Source organism: Folsomia candida, unplaced genomic scaffold, assembly GCF_002217175.1.
Source record: "Folsomia candida strain VU population unplaced genomic scaffold, ASM221717v1 Fcan01_Sc002, whole genome shotgun sequence".
Classification (NCBI taxonomy): Eukaryota; Metazoa; Arthropoda; class Collembola; order Entomobryomorpha; family Isotomidae; genus Folsomia; species Folsomia candida.
This window is the reverse complement of record NW_019091194.1, coordinates 16,806,862-16,831,464: the sequence shown is the minus strand read 5'-3', so window position 1 is coordinate 16,831,464 and position 24,603 is coordinate 16,806,862. Positions and strand designations below refer to the sequence as shown.

The 24,603-nt window shown below is 41.1% G+C and overlaps 1 protein-coding gene across 1 annotated transcript in view; it reads right to left on the bottom strand.

The window, feature by feature from the left end:
* LOC110843539 (hemicentin-1) overlaps positions 1–24,603 on the bottom strand; it is a 55,644-nt gene that overhangs the window by 22,913 nt on the left and 8,128 nt on the right. The window contains exons 2-9 of the mRNA XM_022089504.2: positions 8,163–8,494; positions 8,015–8,082; positions 7,824–7,904; positions 7,686–7,759; positions 6,448–6,552; positions 6,020–6,295; positions 2,084–2,166; positions 1,950–1,989 (exon numbers count right to left, since the gene is read on the bottom strand). Of these exons, the coding sequence (XP_021945196.2) occupies positions 1,950–1,989; positions 2,084–2,166; positions 6,020–6,295; positions 6,448–6,552; positions 7,686–7,759; positions 7,824–7,904; positions 8,015–8,082; positions 8,163–8,494 (1,059 nt within the window). The remainder of the gene's footprint in view (positions 1–1,949; positions 1,990–2,083; positions 2,167–6,019; positions 6,296–6,447; positions 6,553–7,685; positions 7,760–7,823; positions 7,905–8,014; positions 8,083–8,162; positions 8,495–24,603) is intronic.

Sequence of the window (24,603 nt, the reverse complement as noted above, 5' to 3'; positions counted from 1 at the left end):
ACCACTGCTTTCCATTCTCACTGGCAGGAAGATACAGAACATTATCCTTGGTGAAATTACCTCCGACAGAACAGAGAAACATGGGTGGTGCATCTGGATAGGCCTACGAGTCGTACCAATAATGTAGACGAACCGTGATGAGATGAGCTTAGTGTGTTTCTTTCTCCAAGAAAAGTGGTTCTTCTTCTCCTCTCTCAACAACCCCAGTTAAATCTTGTAACTGCAAACAGGCTCAAGCACGAGAGAGAAAGTAATCTGTTGGGGATGATGCCGTCCTCCCGTGATCTTTTGTGATGACGAAAAACTAAACAGATTGGCCCCGAAAAAAAAAAGCTGTGAGCACTTTCATCAAAGCCATCTTTTAGTTTTGTCAGCACCTATGCTTCAATCTCATCGTAAAGAAAACAAAATCCTCAAAAAATAGTTTTCTACTTGAAGTTCCTATTGGTGAAATCAGTGCTTTCAAAGGTGCGTACTCGATGGATGGAAACCTGACGTGAATGGAAATTAAATAGCTTCTTGTTGACTCGTATTAATTATCCCTGGCGCTGGTATATCACCACTCTTGATAAATACATGGTTGGTGGGTCGAAGAACCCAAAGTGTTTCTTTCTGAATCGGCAATTTCGGATAAAAAAAGCCAACAGAAATGGAATTAGGATTAGTCTTTTCATCCTGAGAAGAGAAGCTCTCATCAAAATGGCACATAACGAGTCGCAATCGATTTTCCTCTTTGTCTTCTTAAACTCGCGATAGTATCAGCACTTTCTTCCCTGCTCGGGAGGCCTGTTGTGTAACGCAGGAGGCATAGAATTACTCAATTGAACAGGTTGTATCTTTTTGTTGTGGCTGATAATATTTTAAGAGAAGGAAAATCGTGAAAGAGAGAAAAAATGGTGCAAAACTACAAGTGGAATCCGTACGTTGTTGGCAACATCCAATCAAGCAGTATGGATCTGCCGTCACATTCATCGTCGTGAGGCAACCCCAGCGCTAGACAAGTCGAAGGAAGAAGTGCTATATAGCTTTCTCAGTCTCGCTATTGATGCTGCCACTTAATCTTTCAGTTGGTTTCAGTTCAGAGTCAGGAGGAAGGAAGGAAGGTGATGTGATGGTTATGATATTTCGCAGAAGGAGCAGAGACGACGGTCGTGGTGGTGGTCTGGCGATGAAAAGAAAAATCTTTCCTGGACCAGTCTTGCATTTCTCTTCCTGTCTATTTCCCACTTTATTTCACCTCAGAATCGGAGTTTTTTTTTGGTATCCCATCTGTTCGACCATGTCTCTTTTCCTATCAAACAACGAGGATCGGATAAAGGGTTGGTTGTTGGGCTGGGGCCCCCTCGTTTGGTAGCAGGCGAAGGATTACGCTCAATTCCATAAACTAACTTTCTCCTTTCTTTCACCTTATAATCTCAAAACCTGAATCTACTTGGAGCCGTAGATATGCAGCTCCTGAGCCGTGCACCAAGCCACCCACAGATTGATGTCTAATCTAATGTCTGCCACGACCGGATGTTGAATTGGAGGAGAAATGGGATGGATCTCAGTTGAAGAACCAACAAAGTCGATTTCCCGTTTGCATTATGGCACTTACCTCACATACCACATTATGTACTAACGGATTGATCTTCTCTTTTTGTACTTTGAAATCTAAATCCCTCGTGATTATCATATGAAATGGGTTCAACTAGGCTTGATGATGATTCTTTTCGGCTTTTTTATAGCAGCTTCAACAGCTCAATCCATCTCGGAAATTGGAGTTGAAGTGGAAAGACGACGGTTATGGCTAATGTGTTTCCTTAATTTCTCCATTATTTCTGTGATTTTCTTACCAAGCAGAAAGTGCTTTTGGCAACACTAACACACACGTTAACGTGTACATGCATAAGTACACAAATAATATGTATTTGGGTGCAATGTTTAAGAGTAGAAACACGTGACTTTACCTTTTAACCATATAGGACGGCTCATTGGATTGGCGTCTACCTGTGTAATCAAATGACATTCGAGTCTTAAACATATGCAACTTTTTACTTGGTGCCTTTGCTCGGAATTATATATTTTTTTTAAATGACCTTACCTCGCACTTCAACGCCATAGCGATTCCCTCACGAATGGGGTAGCCGAAGCCAGGAATACGACTCAGAACGAAAGATGGATGATCTGGCAGAGTAAACAGGGCAATATTAGTACCAAGTCACGTTTTCATATTAATTATTCTCCATTTCAGCATATCAAGCTTTTACAGGGGAGCATTATTCATAAAGCAAATCAAAATAATGGCCACGCCGTCGTGAGTGAGGGTTTACAGTTAAACGCATCCTCGTCGTCAGCCCTGCAAATGCTTGCCATTATTCCGTTTTATTGGTTTATTGCGTTGCAATGGACATTCAAATTCCATTTCTGATTGCACCACGTCTGAGTATAAAATGTAAATGTGATGTCAACAGGGATTCACTTCAAATGGAAAGGGGTTGACCCTCAACTTCAAAGCAAGTGGAATGGTGTACATAATGTCCGTGGCTAATGCTGCCATGTCAGGGATTTACTTGGATCACAATTTATGCGGACACGACACATTTAATATACGTACGTACACACTGCACTTTACCAACCAACCCGGCGCGGAGGGACAGTTTCTTTCGTTCAGTTCAATTTAAGATGAAACTGACACGACATGACAGATAAGGAAGGGCGGTGTGAAATGGATGTGAGTGGATTTTGTGGTACAAAAGTAGGAACGTAGAGTGTATAACAAGGCGATGAGAAATGCGAGCGGAGGTCAAGTCAAGCAAGTTGCATAATCTACGCACCACGATATCCTCAGCCGGTCACTTGAGCTCGGACACTTTGTGCGGCCACGGAACATTGAACAGTCAAAGTGAATGGATGGCATACTATGCGCACATAAGAGACATACCCCAAGTCGTTATCTTGTCCCTGTAAAAGTGGACTATTGAACTTCAGCCAGGCCTTTCAAGAACTTATGCAAGCCTCGTAAAATGCATTTTGAAATTCCTGGCCCTAAACTTTGTCCATTATTCGATGGAAATCCATGAGTCAGTTCCATATCCGCTCGTCCTCCGATTTGGGTTGATTTCCATGCAAATGGTCAAGTGGATCCTGCATCTGCTGGGGGAGAAAGCACTACTGGAGCCGTGTTGTTGTTGTTGTCATCGTGGGCTGGAGGAGGCGTGTTTGTGGGGGTGTATTTAGTTGAGGTGGTTTCACTCTCGGGTTTATGAATGCGATTAAAGTACAAGCACCCAGCTGCCAACTTTCACCAGCCGTAGCAGTTGAGTACATACATAAGTTACCCCATTTCAGTTTATCTGATATACTGACTGAGGCGATATACTGAAATATAGGAAGGACTGCATTAGAAATATTAAGAAGATTTTCTGGGTTGCAAACCGTGACATTATTCTCTTATCCGATGCGAGATCCGTTCAACATGACAGAGTCCGATTGGATGGTATGTTGATGGCAGCTTTTCTTTGAATAGTGAGAGAAGCAATGGCGTAGTCCGACTATCCAAAAGATATGCGATAACCTAACCAAAGGGGTTTGTGTAGGACAAGAATATAGTGCATGTATTTTTGTCAAATCCCTTGAGAATCAATCTGGAGAGTCTCTTTTACTCTTCCTCCCAGTATTTCCAAACATTCGTGCTTACCACGGAAGGAGCGGGGACGACGAGGGTATCAGCATCCCGTCTTGAATTTGAATATTCCAATTTCCTCTTAGAAATAGAGAAAGCCTAAATCTCTGCAACTTTGGAAAGTTTGGGGACTGACAATGTGTCTTATCTGTAAGAATTGTGAATGAAAACCAAGTCCCCAGTGATAGCCAAAGATTTATGGCATCTTTAATAATGTCGTTTATATTTTATGCCAACTTCACTTTATCGCGCGACAGCACAAACAAAAATAACATTTTGTTCTCCTTCTTATGCAAATTGCTCAATTACCGCAAAATATTAAAAACAGGAAGTTCTTAACAATCCTCACTCGTGAGATGTGCACCTGTCTTTCTATTCAAAGCTATTTGGAAAGTAATGCCGGTTGTTAAAATCACACGAACACGGGTCATGCGTTTCCCAAAGGTGCACACTCATAGTCTGGCCCCAAATCCGACATCCCAGGTTTAGGTCTTCTTACGAAGCAGGAGGAGAGGGAACTCGTGGCAGTGGCAGCTTCAGGGCCTTTACACGAGTGGTGGATCGCCGTCATGAATAATGCATGACGCCACTCTGTTCTGCGTTCATCGGAACAGTCCTCAAACAAGGGAGTCAGTTTTTACCAAATCAAGATGAATATTTCCTTCTGTAGCGGCTACATGGCTGATACACCCAACTCTTCCGTTCAACACTAACGAGACTGACGGCGGACGAGGAGGATAAATGCGTCTGTATTAAATGTGACGCCTTTACATCCTCCCTGGTGTACGGTGGAGACGACCTTTTCTCTTTTTATGTCCCCTGCTCCTCGCATACCTCAAAGATGACAAACAACGTCTCACAAAACTAGCCAAAGGCGTCGAATCGTACCAACATCCCATTTAAATCGATTCACAGAACATCGTCTAACTTGGCTCTGAATGATGATGATAAATTATATGACACTGACAAGCCATGCATACTTGCGTACACATCTAGCTAACCAAGGTTCCAAACCTCACGGCGACGTGAGTGACACGGTGACATGATTATATATCTTCACTGTCCGTTAAAAACATCGCAGCTCAAATTCAGAAAAATTTTCAAAACAGAGGAATTTTGGACAGGACTTTCACATCTTTCAGAAACTTTAAAATGGGAAGCAGGATAATTTAGAAATATTCAATTCGTAAATAATAAGCCTGCATTTAAGTTCCGAATAATTTGATAGGAGGGAATAAATTAGGATTAAAATTAAATTTAGGCCCAACTGTGCCCTGGACCACGGGGGAAGGCAGAGCAATTTCTGTGTTAGTATGCCACATCCGGTTCCTTATCATAACTCGCAGCAGAGTCTGGCTGACTTTCCTCCCACGACGTAAACGGGGATTCTCTTTTGCGAGTGTCTTATGCCGACCAAACTTTCACTCTATTAGGCAGGCATTTCCTCCACTGTGCAAATTTCCACCCCGAGAAAGGAGTAAACACTTCTTTAAGAAGAGGGACCCATAACTCATCCACCACAGCAGTTTTCTGACAGTTGGGATGAGCACAACAGGAGGAGCCTAATTGTCTCATGATTGCTCGTGTGTGATTTAACATGATTTACTGATCTACTGCCTCACCAAGAACTTGCCAACAAACTGCCTCCTCCCTGTCAGGCGAATTCCTTCTTCAGCGATATGAATTCCTCTTCGTCTTCTTCTTCCAGGCTGCCCAGTGTGGCCAGCTTTTCGTTCGCGAAAGTATACTTAATTATTTTTGACAAGAGGATTCAGTTGCGTGAGAAGTTTTCCGAGTTGGAGAGACAGATACGAACTCAAGTTTGAAACGAAAAACCGACAATCTATTTGGTCAGAAGAACTTTCCAAACATGTTACATTATTGAGTTAGCTGCTGTGTTGTATATGGAGGTAGCATAAAAGTTTGTGTCCTTCTGAGAGGCAGGAGCAGACCATAAATTATTTTTTCTTCAGAAATGTGCCAAAAGATGAATTTAACGATTCATTGCCTTCATCATCATCTTCTTCTTGCCATCTCCTTGCATCCATCTGGCTGCATGCAACACCCTGGCCCAAATAATAAATTGGGTCGATATATGAACATACCTCAACACGGAGTGAGACATCAAAATTATGGTAAACTTTGGGATAAGAAATTAAAAAGCCAGGAACAGGAGCAGCAGTATCAAGCCATAAATAACGATTGGTGGGGATTTTGTGTTCCAGTAATCCCATTATTGCTGCTAGCATGGTGAATAAGCAAGTAATTTGGTAAATGGTGAAAGCATGAACATGCACATGCATGCATATCTCCATTGAGGCTGCAAGAATATTTATAAATTGGTACGGTACTCACATTCAATGTTGAACTGGGCCATAGCTCGAAGGTAGGAAGGTTCGTCGTTGGCCGTGGTCAGCAGCTCGTGATCAACGACGCACAAAACACTTTTGTTATTTTCACTTCTAGTAATATTGTCCATTCTTAGGATGCTGCGGCTAATATAAATTTTCGTGTCGTCCAAATACTCTGACTTTACTTGGCTATGATTAGTCAGGTTCCTGGAGTTCAGAAACCAGTAAACTCGTGGCGGAGGGTTCCCACCTTCCACGACGCACTGAATTGTCACATTGTCTGCAACAAAGCCATAATTATTAATTACAGTAATTGCTCAATAATTGAAACCACGCTTAAAACTTATTCCGACTCCAAGTACAAAGTTTTTTATTGCGCTTTGAACAGATTTACGACTCGGATTAGAATATGTAGACATATTTTGTGCGTACCTTTCTCCCGATAAGTCACTTTCGATGAGGGAGAGGAAGCGGACATCAACGGGGTGGGCGAAATTCGGCGACCATCGAATTCCAAGTGGACAGATCGCGGTGCGGCTTGAATATATTTTAGAGAAAATTAATGTAAATTTTTGGATAAATTAGCTCCAACAAATCTCTAATCTGTACATAAATAGACGGATGAAGTGTGCGTGGGTTCATTTCAAATGTGGCCCCAGGGGGATGAGTTGTTTGAAAATAAAATTGCATATCTACATTTATCTAACCAAGTGCTTTTTAGACGCTTAAATTGAGGAGAGCGAGATAACAATTTATTTATTCAGGAATGGAATAGAGAGAGACTTTTGTAAATGACATTGAGAAAAATTGTAAAAAAATAAATTCAGTTTACTTTTATTTCCTATTGAAAATAGTTGGATTTTGCGGAACCAGTTTGTTTCTAAAGTCAGTCGGAGGGAGAGGGCGAGCCCAAAAAGTAAGTAAATGAAAGTGGAGAAGAAGGGAGGTCGACTCCTAAAAGATCGCTTCGTCAGGTTGCGAGAACTGATTTGGAAAGCAGTCAATTTACAATTTAACCAGACTGACTGACTCTCTTTCTCTCAAGATTGCCATGCACATGAAAATTCAAATTTGAGACCTGGGGCCGAGATAGTAAAAGCGTGAGAGCTGTTCGTTGGAGCCAAATTCCATCAAATGCAAAGACTCCCAAATTACTTTCACTCAGGTTGGAATACCTTGTTCCCCTGTTTGTAGTTCCATTATTCCCAAATTTAAATAAAGTTTGTAGACAATATACAAAGAAATTTGTTCCGACATGCAGATTTAAAATTTGAATGTGTTGTCCACGTTATCCAACCCAATCCAACCATCCCACACGAGAGGAGGACATTCCCTCAACTTTTGATGGTGGTGGGGAAAAAGAAGTTCGTGTGTCGTGTGGCATAAGAGAAAGCAATTTACTTCTCCATTTTTCTTGCAAATTCTCTAAATCAGCTCGAAATTGAATGCATAAAGCTTTATTTCATCCCATGCATGCATTCCCTCTCGATAGCGTTCCATCCACCACCACCACCGACTTTCTCCCCATTTCCTTTCTCTCTCTCACCGTGAGGAAGAATTCGTCTCATTGGATTTTGTTGGATTGAACATAACGTCATCGTCGACGTCGTCGTATGATTGCGAATATTTGGAATTGAACGTTTTGATCCGTATAGTAAACCGTCACTCACCTAGAACAATGACCCGGATGGGTTTAGAGACATGCTCCTTGCCATCAAATTTGGTCTCGTGACATTGCCAGACACTGCGGAATAGAAAAAATCACCATGTTGCTACTATCCAAATACTTAAAGACTATGAAAATATACCCGTTATCTTCTGGCAGCACGTTATTGATGGTGAGACGCCCTTCGATGGCACGGTTTTTATTTGGACCTTGAATCGAATACCTTGATACCAAAATAGTAAAATAGAAAAATTAGTTCCAATTCGTGGTTCGTGGTCTTCACAGATATATCAACCCATTTAATTATACGGATAAATAACTAACACAACTCACCGTCCATTATCCGTGCGAATGCCATTCCCATTTAACAGCCAGATTATACGGCCGTACGTATTATTGAGCTGCAATTTAAATACAAACAGTAAGTAAAGAAGCCTCGTATATAGACGAGCGACAAAAAAGTGACGGTGTAATTTAGCACCTCGCATTTCAATTTTAGCTCATGGCCTGGTTTCACTTTCACAATGCTCAACTGTTCTTTTGGCGGGGGTGCGTCCCCCGCCATCAGCAGCAGCTCGTCTTCCTTGGACTGGGACGGGGAATCCATTAGCATAGACGACGACCCAACGACGGACTCCTCCAAGGACCCGAGGTGGTCCTCATCCTCGCCACGGTCTGATTGTTCAGAGTCTGAATTGACGGTGGGGCCTCCTCCCACCGGCGACATGGGGAAGGGCTCCACGCCCTGTAATAACGGGTTCAAGGGATGACCTCTGTGATGACGAAGGGAGTGTGAACATAACACAATGTGACCTGCGGAAGAAAGAGAATTAGAAGGAGAATTAGAATTGGTGCATGGAGGATTAGACCATTTGAGTTTAATAATGTAAAAGCATTTAGAATTTGACCGGAGGGTGAATACATGATGAGGGAGAGGAGAGCGAGGGGAAAGTGTGCGTGTGTGTGCTATGAATCGAATTATTTGATTTCAACTCCGTCACGAAGAATTACTGTTAAGTCTTTTGTAAACTGAGACATTAGTGAGCGATCCGGCTGGGGTAAAATAATCCGATGTGACTTTCGGCCAGTAGAGAAAGTAAAGTGGGAAAAACGCCGTGAAATTATTGGGGCTCGATGTATGTACAGGCTTACAGCGTGGGTGATGTCGTCGCATTTCTAATTGGTGGTTAGTACCAGAGGATTGTGATTTTGGTTCATGAACCACGTTTTCCCCTCGGAAAAATGTAAGCTCGGTGAGAAATCGTCGTCTCGGTGTTCATAAGGATGCGGATCACACTCATTTCATAAGTCTGGCTGGTGGTTGGTAAAAGTGGGGGCTTACATACTGTTGCTTACTTACTGCGATGCCTTCCATCCTACGAAGCACAAAGCCACCACAAACAACGGGGAGATCAAAACTATACTTAGCCCTCCCACAAGTTTATTAAGCTTATTATACCAAAAGTGCATCTCAATACTGCTGTAATTTTCTGCTTCATCTTAGTTGCTGCGAGACACTCATTGGCATCATGATTACGAATACGTACGTACGTACGGCAGTTGGTGGGGTAGCATATAAATACATTCTTCTTACGCCTCTCCCATATTTCAACTTGTGGTCAAACTTTCTCTTGTGGCGATGAAGCAGGCATCACCCACTTGGATACGCACTTTCCCATCCCCCTGAATTGTTTTCCTAGCCACTGCCAAGAATCAAAGGCATTCCGCCAACGCGGAATACATACAAGATGGTTAGTTGATGGATCCTGGATGGAATGCCAAGTTCCTTGCACTCCGCCACCACATTGCATCACAATTCGGAATATTAAATTGAATTTTATGCGGCTTATCATGGAGACAAGACAAGGAAGGGGCTGTGTTGGTTATGCGGTGGTGGGAAAAAGAAGGTGCTGTTCTGCTCGTCAACAGGCCAAAGAAATTCTCTTCCTGAACAGCCAGCCAGCTACCATTACGTATTCTAGAATTCTTCACGCGCATACTTGCCATTCTAAAGGGACTCATTTATAAAGTTTTACTTTCTCCACGAATAAATATGTACGACTGAAATTTATAATAGACCTGATGCGTTCGACTTTTGCACAACCAGTCAGATTTAAAGACGCTGCATCCACAATGACAATGTGGAAGTCAGGGGTAGAAAATCACCCCTGAAAATCAACCCATGTAATCATCACATGTAAGGTTCCAAAACTTTGAGTTGGTTTCCAACTCCTCTTCGCCCAGAGTGAGGAGAGAACAAAGGGATCCACAGAACGAGACGTTCTCATCATCACTCATTCATCCACGTAATCTCGATGAGCACCAAGTGACTGGCTTGACTGCGTGGCTTGAAGTGGAATTGAAATTGTCGAGTCGACTTATAGAAATCCCAGGCTCAGTCAAGCCATCAGTTTAATTGACTGTTTCGCGAGTTGACAATTGTGACAATGGTGATTCTCAGAAATTTTAATTTGCATTTGCATTTGAAAAGGATGAGCAATCTGAGTGTAAAACTTGTGTGTATGTAAAAAGGCATTTTGCTCTGCTCGCTACATGTAAATTCGAGGCAACAAATCGTACAGGCAACGGAGAAAATTATTTTGAATGTTTTTCTCTTCCTCTTTCCTTAATAATTTCATAGTCCATTAAAAATAAAGAACGAGGAGAATGAACGCACATGGACAGGATTGGCTAATGTCTACTTTTACTCAAGCATGCACTCTGACACTAATTCAAGAATGTCTTTCTTATGTCTTTCCCCATTTGTGTCCCTGTCCGTTTCCTTCATTTTTCCCTTTCTCTCTGTTTTGTCCTCTAAAAACACAATTGGATAAAGAGGAAATTCCATTTGGATATTAGAGTCCATTCTTAATGAAAACTTGCCGTATTCCTAATGCATTGCTTTTATATTATTATTATATCCATGCTCTCCAGCACCAGCAGCACCAGCAGCAGCTCACCATCCCTGTGGTAGCAAAGTAATAAAACTAATAAAAGTAATGGGGGAGCTGCTCCTCTTCCTGGCGTTTGAGAAAGAAGGAGCCAAAATATTTTACAAGAAATGAGAAAGTGGAGGTTGCATCATTTATTATGCTTCGACAGGTTTGCACGAGTGTGTCCCATCTTAATTAAAAAGGTAAACCCCATCAAAATGTAGAACTTTCAGTGAAAGTGGCAACAAGAAACCCGTCGTGCATAAGTTACCGTACATGCAAATGTATGGATGTATGTGGTTTAAAGATATTCGGAATATTTCGTAGCGTTTGTGCACGTGTGGGTCCATTTTCACTTTTCCATTTATACCGGGAGTGAAAGTGACTGAATTTCAAAGAAAATTCATTTAAGACTCACTTTTAATATTTTTAAGAACTTGAAAGGAAAGCGAAGTGCACTTGGCTGGCAACCCGAGCCGACTAATGGAAGTGAGAAGCGGGCCGAAAAAAAGACGCAGAGGTCGATGCGTTTATTAAACTTGATATTTGACAGTAATGGAAAGAAGCGTGTGGGAAAAAGGTTCTTTGGAACAATAGGCAAAGAAAACTATCATCATTGATTTAATTAAATTGTGAGCCAAGACGCAGAGAAAAGCTCAGTGCTCACTCCTCTCAATAAAGCCGCTGGGATTCATGATTCAATGCTCTCGCTCCTTAAATTCAAGGCGGAGAGTGAGAGAGCTTATACCCACCGACCCAACGACTCCTTGTGTAAAGATTGTTGCGAAAATAAATGTGAGCAGAGTACAATTTCTTTAAGAAAGACTTATGAAAGTGTCGTCCTCAGAGTGAATTATGAAAAGAGATTCTCTTCACTAAAAGTAAATGGGAAAAGTGAACCATGAAAGAAAATTGGGATTGAAAACTATCTGTCTCCATCTCTCCATTAATTATTCTACAAAAATTGGAAATTACTGGAGAATTTCGAGCATTACGTTCCTTCGAACTTCGGATTCAACCTTTTGTTTGAAATACTGAACGTGATAATTTCCCCAAAATCAAATGTAGCACAAACTTGAATTCATACAAAATATTACATAAATTTCGCAAAGTCGCAATCGAGAATCTTCGCGTGTGCACGGTCATATGTACACGAAAACCAAAGTGAAAAGTTCCTCCAGGAGAAAGAGAACCTTTCTTCCTTGGGTTTGCTTCCCTGGGTAGGACACACAGCCAAAGTTTACATGAGAGGCATGTCATTTCTCACAATAAAATATGGTCAGGGTTCAAGAACAGTTTAGTTTAGAATCTCGAGAGTTTTCGCAGTTTGGCTGATAGTCTATGCATTCACTTTCACTGCACACGATCAACTTTAACTACTTCCGCTGTTGGTACATGGAAGGAAGGAAGGATGGCGAAGGAGAGAAATGTAGGCAGCCATTTCTTTGCACCTTTCCCTTCGCCCATCTTCTTCTTGAGGAGGTTGCAAACTCTTCACCGACTTTTGACTCCTCTCCTCCGTACTTATCTCCTCGTCCTTCTTCCCACTGATATATGGACGGACGGCGTATATGTATGCGTGCGGGGTAAAAGTGCAGAGAAATTGAATAAAAAATGGGCCCAGCTCCAAACTTTGTGACTTTCCCTAACTTTGCGCAGATTAAAGATTATAGATAGTGATGAAAGAAAGGAGAGGGGATGATGCAGGGGTGCTCACGTGATAAAATTTGATAAGTTTTACCACTTTTATAAATTGTCGCTGATTTAATATGAAAACTTTAAAAATTTATGGACTCTGCCATTTCCAGAGTTAGCGTAATGAATTAAAATTCAGTAAAATGTGTATGCATGTACCTGCTTATTTTATTGAATAGATTATGTTAATTTCCAAAAGTGTGGAAACTGTGCAAGCTGTCAATAAAAAGTCGTGTTTACAACATTACAACCAAGCCGTATATATTCTACCGTTTGTTGCAATGCACATATCATAATAAGTCTCCGAGGTATTCATGAAGCAAAAGGTTGATGAGAAAAGTTGGTGTTTTTCGTGAAAAACGTGAACCAACTCGTGACCCGTACTTAACCCTGAATATCCAAGTAGTACGCACCAGAGATAGACAGGCTTTTCAAACAAACGTGCTTGTGCAAGGCGCAGCAATGCACTACGCGTTGGGAGGGAACAACACATTTCATTGCGTGGTAAGGACATTTATTGACGAATTTACGAGATTCTTCGTTAACTCGCCAGCATTTTCTTCTCTCTTTTTGCCAGAAAGTTACGTGAGACTGCTGCTGGTGCACGTACATACGTATGTCTACAACAATGCAACTTTTCTCATAGGCTTAAACTACGATGCAAAGGAATCACGACCGGAATTCCTGTGAAAAGATCTTAAGCCCAAAACACTGCTTCCTGCCGTATTTGCCCTTGGAAGGAGCGGTCTCGAGTTGTACATACGGAGCACTGGTGACACGGGGAATACTTCTCGGAATACATTGGTTTTATTTATCGTTGGTTGGTGGCAATAGCTATTTTTGTCCAGCAGGACTTTACATGAGATTCAGCATGTCTCCTGATGCACATGGTGTTTTAAGAGTTTGGAGGATTTAAGAAAATTAAAAGCTGAGGTCGTGAGTGATATAATGTGACGACCGCTGTTTCGTTACGTGTGTTTGTGTGCATGTGACAAGTCCGACTCCGAGTCGTTTAGCACCACACGCGGGCAGAGGTGGTGGTGGTCGTCGTCGAGGTTGCAATAAGCACTTTCGTAGTCAGCATGGTTTAATGCCATCGTCACCTTATCACCGGAATCTCATGTCGTGCTCCATTTCAATTTGAGCTGAGAGCTATCACCTCAATAAATACTCTTCGGGTTGTTGCTCCAACCAGTTATAAGTGCTACCTCAAACGAGCACCCATATAAGTGCGTATATGTACATATGGATATACGTATGTAGAAGTTGTTGCGACTACCATATACTTACTCACTGCTCTTGGTCTCGTCGTCGGCTACCACTCAAGACAAAACTAAACGGGGACAAACACATTACTCACCCAGAAAGTACTAATAATATATTTTTTTACTTTTCAAAACAATTCTTGGAAGTGTAATGCAATGCAATATTTACGAACTAGGAAAAATGGCTTGGAAAGCAGTTTGAGAACAAAGGACTTTGCAGACTGAATTTTGACACTGTCGCTATCTCATCTGATTTTATGTACGCATAAGTTTGTCAATTTGCTTCCGACGCATTAAATTTCTAGTTTGTTTCCTGTTTTTGTTCTAAACTGGAATGAAGTCCAATTTCCTATGCTGTGCTTTATCTAGGTGGCATTCAACAATCTTGAGATGTTGGTGATAAGCTTGAGTTAAGGAACTGCCGCCCGTTTAGAAAGATCTTTAGATTTTGCACTTTTCAGACATGTTTTCACTTTAATCTCAAGTGTCCATACAGGGCCATTTATGTGAAGTAAACGAAAACGGTATCACACTGAAAGGACAAGGCTCCACTTGAAGATAAGTACACTTGTTTATCAGGTTGTATATCAGTTAATCCACTCTTTCTCCGTTCCACTTTCTTCTCGTCTTTCCTTCCACGTAGTCGTCCCATCTTTGCGTGAGTGTTTATTTAGTAGCCCAAAAGACGCCGAGTAATGAAGATAATAAGATAGAAATTGGAACACTCGCTGAACTCTTTTTTTCTTATTTTTTTCCTCCACTACGACTGTCATTCCCTATCTGATTCTGTCGATTCAATTCAATTGAAACAGTGCAAAAATAAATTGTTCTAGATTCTTTGTAAAGATAGGAAGGTAGAGGAAAGTGTATATTTTGCTAAAGAAAAGTCTCAAGTCAAGAAGGATCCACCCAGCAGCCCAGCATTCTTTCTCCTCCTTCTCTTTTTCTAACCCAGTAAATATATAGAGCATTCCAATTACAAAGTGGAGAAATCTCACAAAGAAAATAAAACGCTTTGCCGTTCTCTGTTTTTGGAGGAACGAGCAGTGGACGAGAAGAATTGAGTTTTCTGGTCTTGCTTTGCTGGTGGAAGGACCGGAGGAGGGGGAGGGAAAACTAGCCCAATCGTAGAAACAGAGAAAGGAGAGCAATTGCTTGCATCACAGTCTCTGGATTTTCTCAAGATTCCGCAAAGACTGCGAATAACTGCGAAATCGTCTCGCCTGACGGGCTGGCTGGCAAGTGATTATAAGTGAAATGTCCAAGACATACATTCTTTTGCTCATAAACTCCAAAATCCAACGTGTTTAGTCTCTTGCTCCAGTAATAACAACTCTGGGCATCCCTTCCTTATATCTTCACAGACCATTTGCACTCGTGGTGAGATGTGATGTCGGGGTCTGTAGAATCATCATCGCTTTACTACCCAGATAATAAGACGGGTTTTAAGGAGGGAAAGTTTTCAGGGAGAATAGCACACTTCACTCCAAGAAGAACAGAAAAAAGTTGGATCCTGGAATTGTTGGGTCGAAGAAGAAGGAAAATTTTTGGGAGTCCAACTTCTTTCGGTTAAATTGCCCTGATTATCCAACAATTCATCCGACATATCCGCTATTGGCGTCTTCCTCTTGTCGCTGTTGACTCATTGCCTTCTTCTCGGAATCAGATTAAATCTTATTGTTTTCATTACATTGCACACAAGTCGTTGTGGATTTTATGCACTAAAGTTTTGCTAAGAAAAGTCGGTATTGAATTTTCCTTGAATGCTAGCCCGATTGAGGGGACAGTATACGTATGTGCAAGTATGCTTTCACCTCACGAAAATAGAGTCAAGTGAGTCTTTGCATGCAGCTAATTAGGAACAAAGGTCCGAAAAAGGTGAGTAAATTAGAAGTGACATGAAACACACGGCGACTAAATTGTAACAATAGTTTCGAGTTGAAAAGTGGGGAGCTGTTTAACACATGCAATCAACAACTCATGCGATCAAACTTTTTCCATACTCGGAAAACTCCTCAGCAAATGCAAATTACTCAAATCAGCGCCATACAAAGTGATTAACTCGACAGGTTGACATTCCAAATCTGAAATCAATTTCTTGACTTGGGGTCATGAATTTATTTGGTCGGGTGCATTATGTAAATTCATGAATATCAAGATCAATAAATCAGAATGCATTGTTGCAAGAGGTTTCCTGTTATCTATGACTTGAAATTTGTGATACCAATTATGTAACAGAAATATTTAGTAAATAATGAACCCTCAAACTTGACTAAATAGTTTCATATTTAGTCACATTTCATACTTGCTGGATGCTTTATTTTACTCACCACTTTATGCTGGGAAGAAACTAACTTTTAGACTTGATTGTTCAACGAGGAACTTTAGATATGATAGGATGAAGAATAAGAAGCGGAATCCTGAAGTCTGATGGACGTGAAAAGCGATGATGATCATGAGAGCACCAACGTGCACTCCTATCGTGCATATGAATGGAGACGGTCATCATCATAGCGCGGCGGAGTGTTGATTGAGTATGCCATCATAAAGTGCAAAACAGTGCATTGGTTTGGATGACAGCTAACACGCAACACTTTACAAAGACGACCATAACTCACCTCCAAACTGCACCCACTTTATCGTGGCAGGCAGAGCCAGGATAAAAACCGAGTGTATATTTAAGCAAGTCCGGGTCTGAACCGTCCGCGGAGAGAGGTGAGCAGTCGAGTTTTGTTGGGTTTTCTCCGCTGCTTTCACTTCTCGAGAGAACAGGAAATGGGTGAAAATGCGGGTGCAGCTGCTGCTACTACGACGATGACGACGACCACCACTACATTCATTCTCCACTTGCAACCATTTATGACATTTATTAAGGCAATAGAACGGAAAACGGTTATTTCAACATCCAGCACAATCAACAACCTCCGTTGTGGAGCTGTCCGCATTGTGTGGCTCAGCTGCGAAGGAGAAAGTGATTATTCAGCCATATTTTGTAGATTGTCAGGAAGTCATAATAATGAAACTAAATTGATTTTGGAATTACACATGTCATTGCCATCCGGGAAAAGTCGGTCAGCTTCCGGTGCTTCTGACCAAGAAAAATGAAATCCTATCAAGTCTGAATACGCATTTGCACATTATGCTTAAGCATCAAAGGGACTCAAGTGGTTGCTTGTCTCTCTTCTTCACGGCTGGGATATTAAGGAGCCGATTAAATGAAAAATGATCATAATTACTCGCCTCCTCACTCGAGGATTTTTCAATGACATCTCAAATCTGATTAAAACTGAGCTATTGCGGAGCTACTGTTTTTGACAGCAGATTTCGAAGGAGATTACGTGATTCATTGCGGTCCCATTATTACACAGCACACATCACCACTTGTCCTCGTGTACACAGTTGTGTGTGCGGTCCTATTTTATATGCAGTTCTCAACTTAATGCGATTTGTTTGATCATATAAAGTCAACGCGGAATTACAGTCCCAGATTTGGACATTTGGTTGGTTGAATACTGGACCACTTTTTATTACGTTGTTGGAATAATGCACGAGACGACTGTGTCCTCTGTGCGGCTCTCTTGTACGCATGAAACAAATACTGGTTACAGAGAATCAGATACAAATTTGGGGATCCAAATGTTATACAAGCAGAGTTTAAGACCCCTCGTTTTTAACGAAAAAGGCAAAAAAAAGCATATAACTCATACACCCAAGATTAGTAAGTTGCCACGAGCGAACACACATTCCCATTTGATGTGCTGCCCTTTTGCCATGTGCCATCAATTCCCAGGACGCCTTGTTAACTAAAGCTCTGGGCTCAAAAGGGTGCAATCCATCATTAGTTGGAGCTGCGTAGTAGTGGTGGAAGCTTAACGCAGATTTTCATTATGGTAATACTGTAAGAATTACTTATTGTGCATCACAAGCATATTGTGTGTATTCCAAAAAATAATAATAATAAGTAATAAAATGGGAACACACAATGGGCACTGTGCAGTGTCAACATTTTTGTAAATATTTTCCAGCAGATCTCATGATACATAAGTTTCCAGAAAATGCACGTCGACTTGGTATGGTTAAAGTGGGCTTTTTTACTTTCAGTGTAGAGTTGGGACAGCCGTCTCTTTTCTACTTGGAGAAGGATGACATATGACCCACGATGATGAATTTCCTTCTCGTACGCTGCTGACCTGTTTATTCTGCCTCCAGTGATCAAATTCTGTAGCTGTGCAAAATATCTAAAATGTATTCGGAGCAGAATATTCATAACGGAAATTTTGTCCATTATTCACCGTCAACAGTCGGTAAAATTGTGGTTAATGTGTCAGGAAAATAATACACTGCAAAATGCATGCTCACAAACAACTTTATTTTCTAAAAGTCAGTCCTAAAATTTAAATTAACAAAAGTTCAGCGTCTGCTGGACCCCACGTGGATAAAATTGACAGGGGCTTAATTCGAGGCAGGTACACATAATTTCCTATGGACGCATATACTTAAATTGTTTGGACCTGCTCTTTTCTCCAAGCTATCTCTACCTCCCATCGCTATTAAAACGTGTTTCATGATCACGGGGCCGGTCGTGGGATTAAATAAAACGACGTTGGATGAAAATTGAGAATTTGATTGAGAAACGAGAAGAGCCCTCTCAGCCAGTCAGTTATTATTATGCATTTCTTTGTGCCACGATGTTGATTTTGATTGGAAGTTGATGAGGATATCAACTGAAATAACGATCATGGTTGAATGGTTGGGTGAATAAAGGAGGATGGATTTGAATTTGAATTAAAATTGTACTCCATAATCCTCCTCCAGTTGCAGTTCAGTAAACATCCCATCATTGCAGTGGAGTGGTGAATATCACGAAATGTCATCTCCGAATCATCCAAAACTTGTCGCATATCACATCATTTGCTAAACTAGATCTCACCCTTTCCTCCAGTCAAAACAAGATCGATTCGCAATTGGAATATGCTGTGTCGTTGGCTGGATGTGTGTGTGGTGATGGATTAACAGATACATAGACACCATCTAAATACATATGAAACTTATGCACATCTCGTAGTTTAAACTGCTCGCACTCGTCGTGAGTCCTCAATCAAGCCCTTTGAATTTGAATACGAATTTATAAATTCATGAATCATGAGTTTATGGTTTGGAGATTTGTTCACTGCTTGTTCATGCCATTTATATGCTCATGGAAGTGGCATAAATGGTGTATCAAGCCCAACACATGGCTTCCCAAATACTCCCCATTATCAATTTATAGTCATCATCATCGTCATGGAATGGATGGCGTAAACCTGCCAGATTCCACCTTTATTTACACCCTTTCGCTTCGAAGGGTCTCGCTCTACTCATATTTTCATACGGCGTGACAATGGGATGGTGATCAACTGAATGCTAAATAAATTGGTGTGATGTACGTTGTGTAATAATTCTGCTGCATGCCAGACAGACCAACAACCAGCAGCAGCAGTAGTGCCATGCAGAGAAGTGCATCTGCCGTTTCCCTGCTCCCAAGTTGGAGATCGAGCAGTTTTATTTCAATGAAGTTTGTAATCTAATGTTCAGGACTCGATTGTACGTTTTAAAATTTATTTGAGTTTTGAGAATGAGGAATGAATCGTATCGTACATCGGCAGACTGGAGATGAGACTGGAGATGAGGGTACTGGAGGGATACGGCTCCCTATTGCTTTTGTTGGTCGTGCAGTTTGTTTATAGAGTTGAACCTCAACCCTCCAATTTTCTGAGAGTAATAATGCTCATAAACTCTTTTCATCTCTTTCTCCGCAGGGTAAAACGCATCTCTTATCCCAGCTCCGTCACGGCAAATACGCAGCACAAATAAATGTAAATCTGGGTGCAATCAAACGAATAAACGGAAACAAGCTCTTCAACCTTTCAGCTTCTCGACACCTCGACATTTTTCACGTCACGATTTTTGGTGGGGTTGGGGTGTGGTAAAAAAACCGAAGCCAATCTATCTTTAAAAAATCAGCAACATATGGATATCAGTCGTGTCGAATCCTAGCAAGGCGTTCTACCCGAAAATGCATGGAACCAGTTGGACGGAAACCTTGAAACCTCAAATAAACTGAATTACAAATTAGTCGCATATTCAAAGGTGATTGTGACTGACTGAGAATGTGGACTTTAAAGTTTAGGCTGTGGCTGTCCGGATGTTTGCCGGATATTCAAAGCTCATCACGACCGGATAGTCGTCGTCGTATTTGCTGGGTCGATATGTTATGTCATGTCATCGTCATCCCTTTTGGCAGCACTTCTGCTCCTTCCATAAATTTCCTTCACTCCGAAATGCAAGTGCCTAAATTTGGAAGATGGAATGCACTCCAAAAGCTTATGCATATGCATGCATAAATTTATCGCTGCGCAGGATAAGTTGGAAGGCTCGGCTAAACTTGGTCTTAAAAGAAGAATTTGAGTAAGTTCCTAGTCATCATGTTATCTGGTGAATTATTCAGACGGATCGCAGCATGTTCAATATGTTGGTGGTGAATTAAGTAATTTGTACGTTGAAAGCAGTGGTGGTGAATATGCAGGAAGGGACGGAACAAGTGAGAGAGAGAGAACCCTTTCATAATTCTATCTACACCATGACTTGCTGATTTTATGTGAGAAATGTAAGTAGAGTCGAATCAAGTGTTGAGTTGAATGAAAATTAATACGTGAGGAAGGATCTAAGAGGACGAGGTTTATGAGCCTAAAACACGTTCATTTGTACTTTGTATGCACCTCAATCAAGTCTTTAATCAAGCCTTATCTCCCACTAGTTACCACTTCGGCTGGAATATTAAGGGTAAAATAAAACACCAAGAATTAGTGGATGCAGCAGCAGCGTGTAAAAGTAACCTGCCACCCACCCCAATGTTTACCCATTAAAGCTGCGTTAAAAGGAGTGAACTCTAAATACAGTGAGAGAAAGCATATTCAAATTCATGAAAGTCGAAAACAAACAAACCGAATGGAATTCGAACCCTCTGTCACGTATTCCGGCTGCTTCTACGGATCATGATGGGACGCACATTTTCTGTATTGGTTACCTCGAGCGGATACGCAGCGGAACGGAGAAAGGCTTTTAAACTGAGATACTGATCACATTTTACTAGTTTTAGAGCAAGGATGACATTGAAACTTTTCCTCGTAATAAGTATCAAAAGACTGTGCTTGTTTTAGGATGCATGCATTTGTGTATGTGTGGATGAGCCACGACATACATAGTCAACAGTGGGAATGAGCCTTATCCACAAGCGATATCCATATCTGTATTCCCCAAACGCTTATTGTCAGTTTGGTTGTCGTTTGCCTAGTCGGTTGGGGAAAATGAAATGAAATGCAGTTTGTGCAAATAGGCATGACATGAATATGAAACCCTGAGGAAAAGGAGCCTGCCGAAGGGGAGCTGTTGGCTCTGTCTTGTTTCCATCCAACAAATGTAAACCCACATGAATTCATCCATCCAATCAAACAGTACCGTCTTTAGAGTCAACAATAACGACAATGACTTTGCACAAGTCGACTGTGGTGTTGGCGATATTGACGACGATATTGAACTGGAATCAGATAAACTTTCAGCTCATTTCATCCAATAAACGTACTTACACTCGAAGAGTCACCACCACCAACCACTTCCACTCAATATTCAATTCCCCAATAAGTTTCTAGCTCTCAAAGCCAATGACAAATCCTCGATATACTTCATAATCCTCCTTCGTCCAATAACACTATGCAGAATCACAATGCAATATTCTCAGTCAATTTATGAGAATGGAAATTTTTCTGCTTTTCTAACAATAGTTCTGACTGACTCTCACCCCAAAAAAGACTGCTTCCACCAATCTGATTTTACTCATATATTTGTCAATAGTTTGCATTCCACTTTCATTTCCAAACTCAGATTTCAAGTTCATTCCACGTCATTACGTTCTAATACCGTAATGAATAATTCGGAACAGGCGGCCAAGCAGAGACGTATTACAATTGCTGAGAAATAATGACACCCTCGCAGAGCGAAAGCATGAATGAGTGGATTCCACATCCAATCTTCTGAATGCATTCATTTCATGCTGGGACGATGTGATGCAAGTGCATTTATCCATTTGGATATGTGGGCAAGACAGGAAATCTCGAGCAGTTGAGTCCCGTCAAGCTGGATGAAATAAATGATATTGGTTCTTGCTGTTGAGGGAAGTCAGAAGCAGATGCATCTTATCCGATTTTACATTATGCCCAACAAAGTGAGGAACAAATGGAAGCGTCACATTCCACAAACCAACATCACCAGACCACTCAGCTCAACACCCGAGGTTAGCATCTTCTGCCATGCCCTGCTGCTTACCCGGAACTCGTACAATGTGCACAATAATAATAATAATATCGCTCTCTCACTTCTCGTCAGGATTATATTTTATGCGTATTTATAACAAGTGAAACAATCGCCCTCTCACTTAGGCTCTCCAGGAGGCGACAAAGGAAGGAAGGAAGTAGATTAAGATTGATCTCTTGTGATCTGACAAGTCTCATTTTACTCACTCACACTTCCCTACAACTCAAATTAAAATGCAAGAGTTTGGTTGAAGAATTCTCGATTCAATGAGTTGAAATAAAACAGATCATCATTACCATCGGCTTATAACTAACCGAGCGTTAACCATTAATAATGAGCAACAAGAAGACGGCGAGGACATTGAGGAATTTCAGTATCAACTCCCCTTCTCAAATGCATCTGCACAGACCATGTTACAGTCAGGGAAACAGAAAAGGAACAAAATAATTAATGCAGGGTTGCAAAACAATAAGAAATCAAAATACCACTGTGATAATTTCACTGCCTCTTCGTTCTCATTATTTTCTGTGTTTAAAAAATATTTTGAAAATTATTGAGTCAAAACCTGTCAATTTTGGGTATCGTTCCGCGGCACATTGTATTGGTTTGACATTGTTGTCTAATGATGAACTAAAATGAGGGGGAGACCTCGTATGTGGGCTGCGTAGACGTATAGCAGAAGGGCAAACATGACAGAGATATTGTGGGATTTTATGCCGTCCTATCATTCGTTATGATATAAATATATAGAAACTGACATGGAGAACTTGGAGAAGGAGCCAACCAGCCCATTGTCTGTAATTCTCTCTAAATCTCTCGCTTAATAATGAATAAATGTATGTATACGCGAGTCCTGGCCGTTCCTCAAAATAGAAATGCAACGCCTGTCGCTTCACTTTATGAGCTCAAAACGCATTCCAGGATTTGAAGTTCATTCGAGTGAATTGCTGTAAATTAGTTTCGGTGTGGCATTAGCAGTATATACTTTTGGTGGCAGGGACGGGTGAGAGCGTAGGACTGACTGCATATTCAGGAGAGTGGGGTTCTGCACACAGAAGATCCGCTGAATTGGAATTGGATGAAGCTTATGATGTCAAGTTTGGATTGGATGGGGTTTGGAGAAGAGCCTTTCAATGATTTAAGTGCTGGGTGTAATGATAACCTTTGTATGGTGCTGACGGGTTATTATTTTATTCATGTTGTGCAATCCCAATTCAGGCATAATAATGAGAATGAGAGCAGGTGGGAAGGAATTCTGGGCCCATTTTTGATTAAATTGATGGGTGGTGATGCGTATATCTATGTGCTCGTATTGGACCTGAGACATTGTGCTCTATTGGTTTTTATACCCGCCCTCTTTGGCTCCAAGATATGTACATACCACTCACAAGACGAGATTATTACTCACAATGACGTGCATGATGAGCTGACAAATGGGAGAGGTACAAGAAGGAACCGATTTTGTAATTCTGTGTAATCACATAAATTATTCATTCATCAGAGAAACAAATCAGTGCAGTTTGCCAAATAAGTAAACGGTGATTATTGTGCGAAAGCTCGGCACAACACGGGATCCGGGAAGTAGACAAAAGATCGACACATATTAGATGGCAGGAATTACACGGGTTTAATTAATGAGACTGAATCACGAATTGATTGAAATGAGGTGAAAGCTTTTTCTAATTAATTGTCATTAGCTTGACGGGTATCGGCAGGATAATTAATGTTGTGTAATGCTATTTTTATCAAGTTCAGCAGCAGAACATGAGTGAGCGAATAGTGTGCTCGACGAGTATGAGAGCTTTTCTCCTGAATTTCCCATGAGTTGTGCAAATATTCAGAGACACTGGCAGGGCGGATACACATTGCAGGTCTTCTTTCTCGTATATTCTGCCACTGCTGGTGCTGCTGCTCATTTTCATTTACTTGGTTTGTTTCATTATTGTGTTCGCTAATTTACGACAGGCAGCTGGATGGTGACTGACTTTCAGGGCAGCTCGTGCCAATTACTTTCTCTCACTCGACAACCAAGTCGACAGCACATGAAAAGGAGAAAGTTTGTTTTATTCCCTTAATTGAAACGACGAATTTAATGAAATGTGTGTTCACTGCTGGGCGGAAAGAAGACAGTGACTTGCTTCATAATGTGCACGACGTAGAAAGTTAAACATAATTTGAATTTTTGCAAAGCCTCACCAATTATTAGTCCCATCCGGGCTGCTGTTTTTATTACGACAATTCACAAAAACAAATAGAAATTGGCAAGAAGTATGATCCCTGATTTTATAAATCAGTCGGAGGAAGCTGAAATTTGCATGCACCGATTAACAACAAAGACGCCTATTTTGTAAAATATTGATCCCTAGAAGGGTCACTAACACGAGTTAAGTAATTATAAGTAAGAAGAGACAAAGTATGACTGGCTCTGCCTATAGCAATCCACAAGTCAACATTGTAGGTTTATTTTTCTCCCATTTCCAAGAATGTGATGTACAACGTACCCGATCCAATTTTTTTTACCTTGTACCTATGTTGTTTTTCGAATAATAGGATTATTAACCATCTTGCACAACTGTGGAAGATGTTTTCAAGATGTTTTGTACATGTATTTGCACAACACACACTTTGGTATTGAATACACGCCACTTCAAACAAGTAGACTTGTCCATTCTTAAAACCA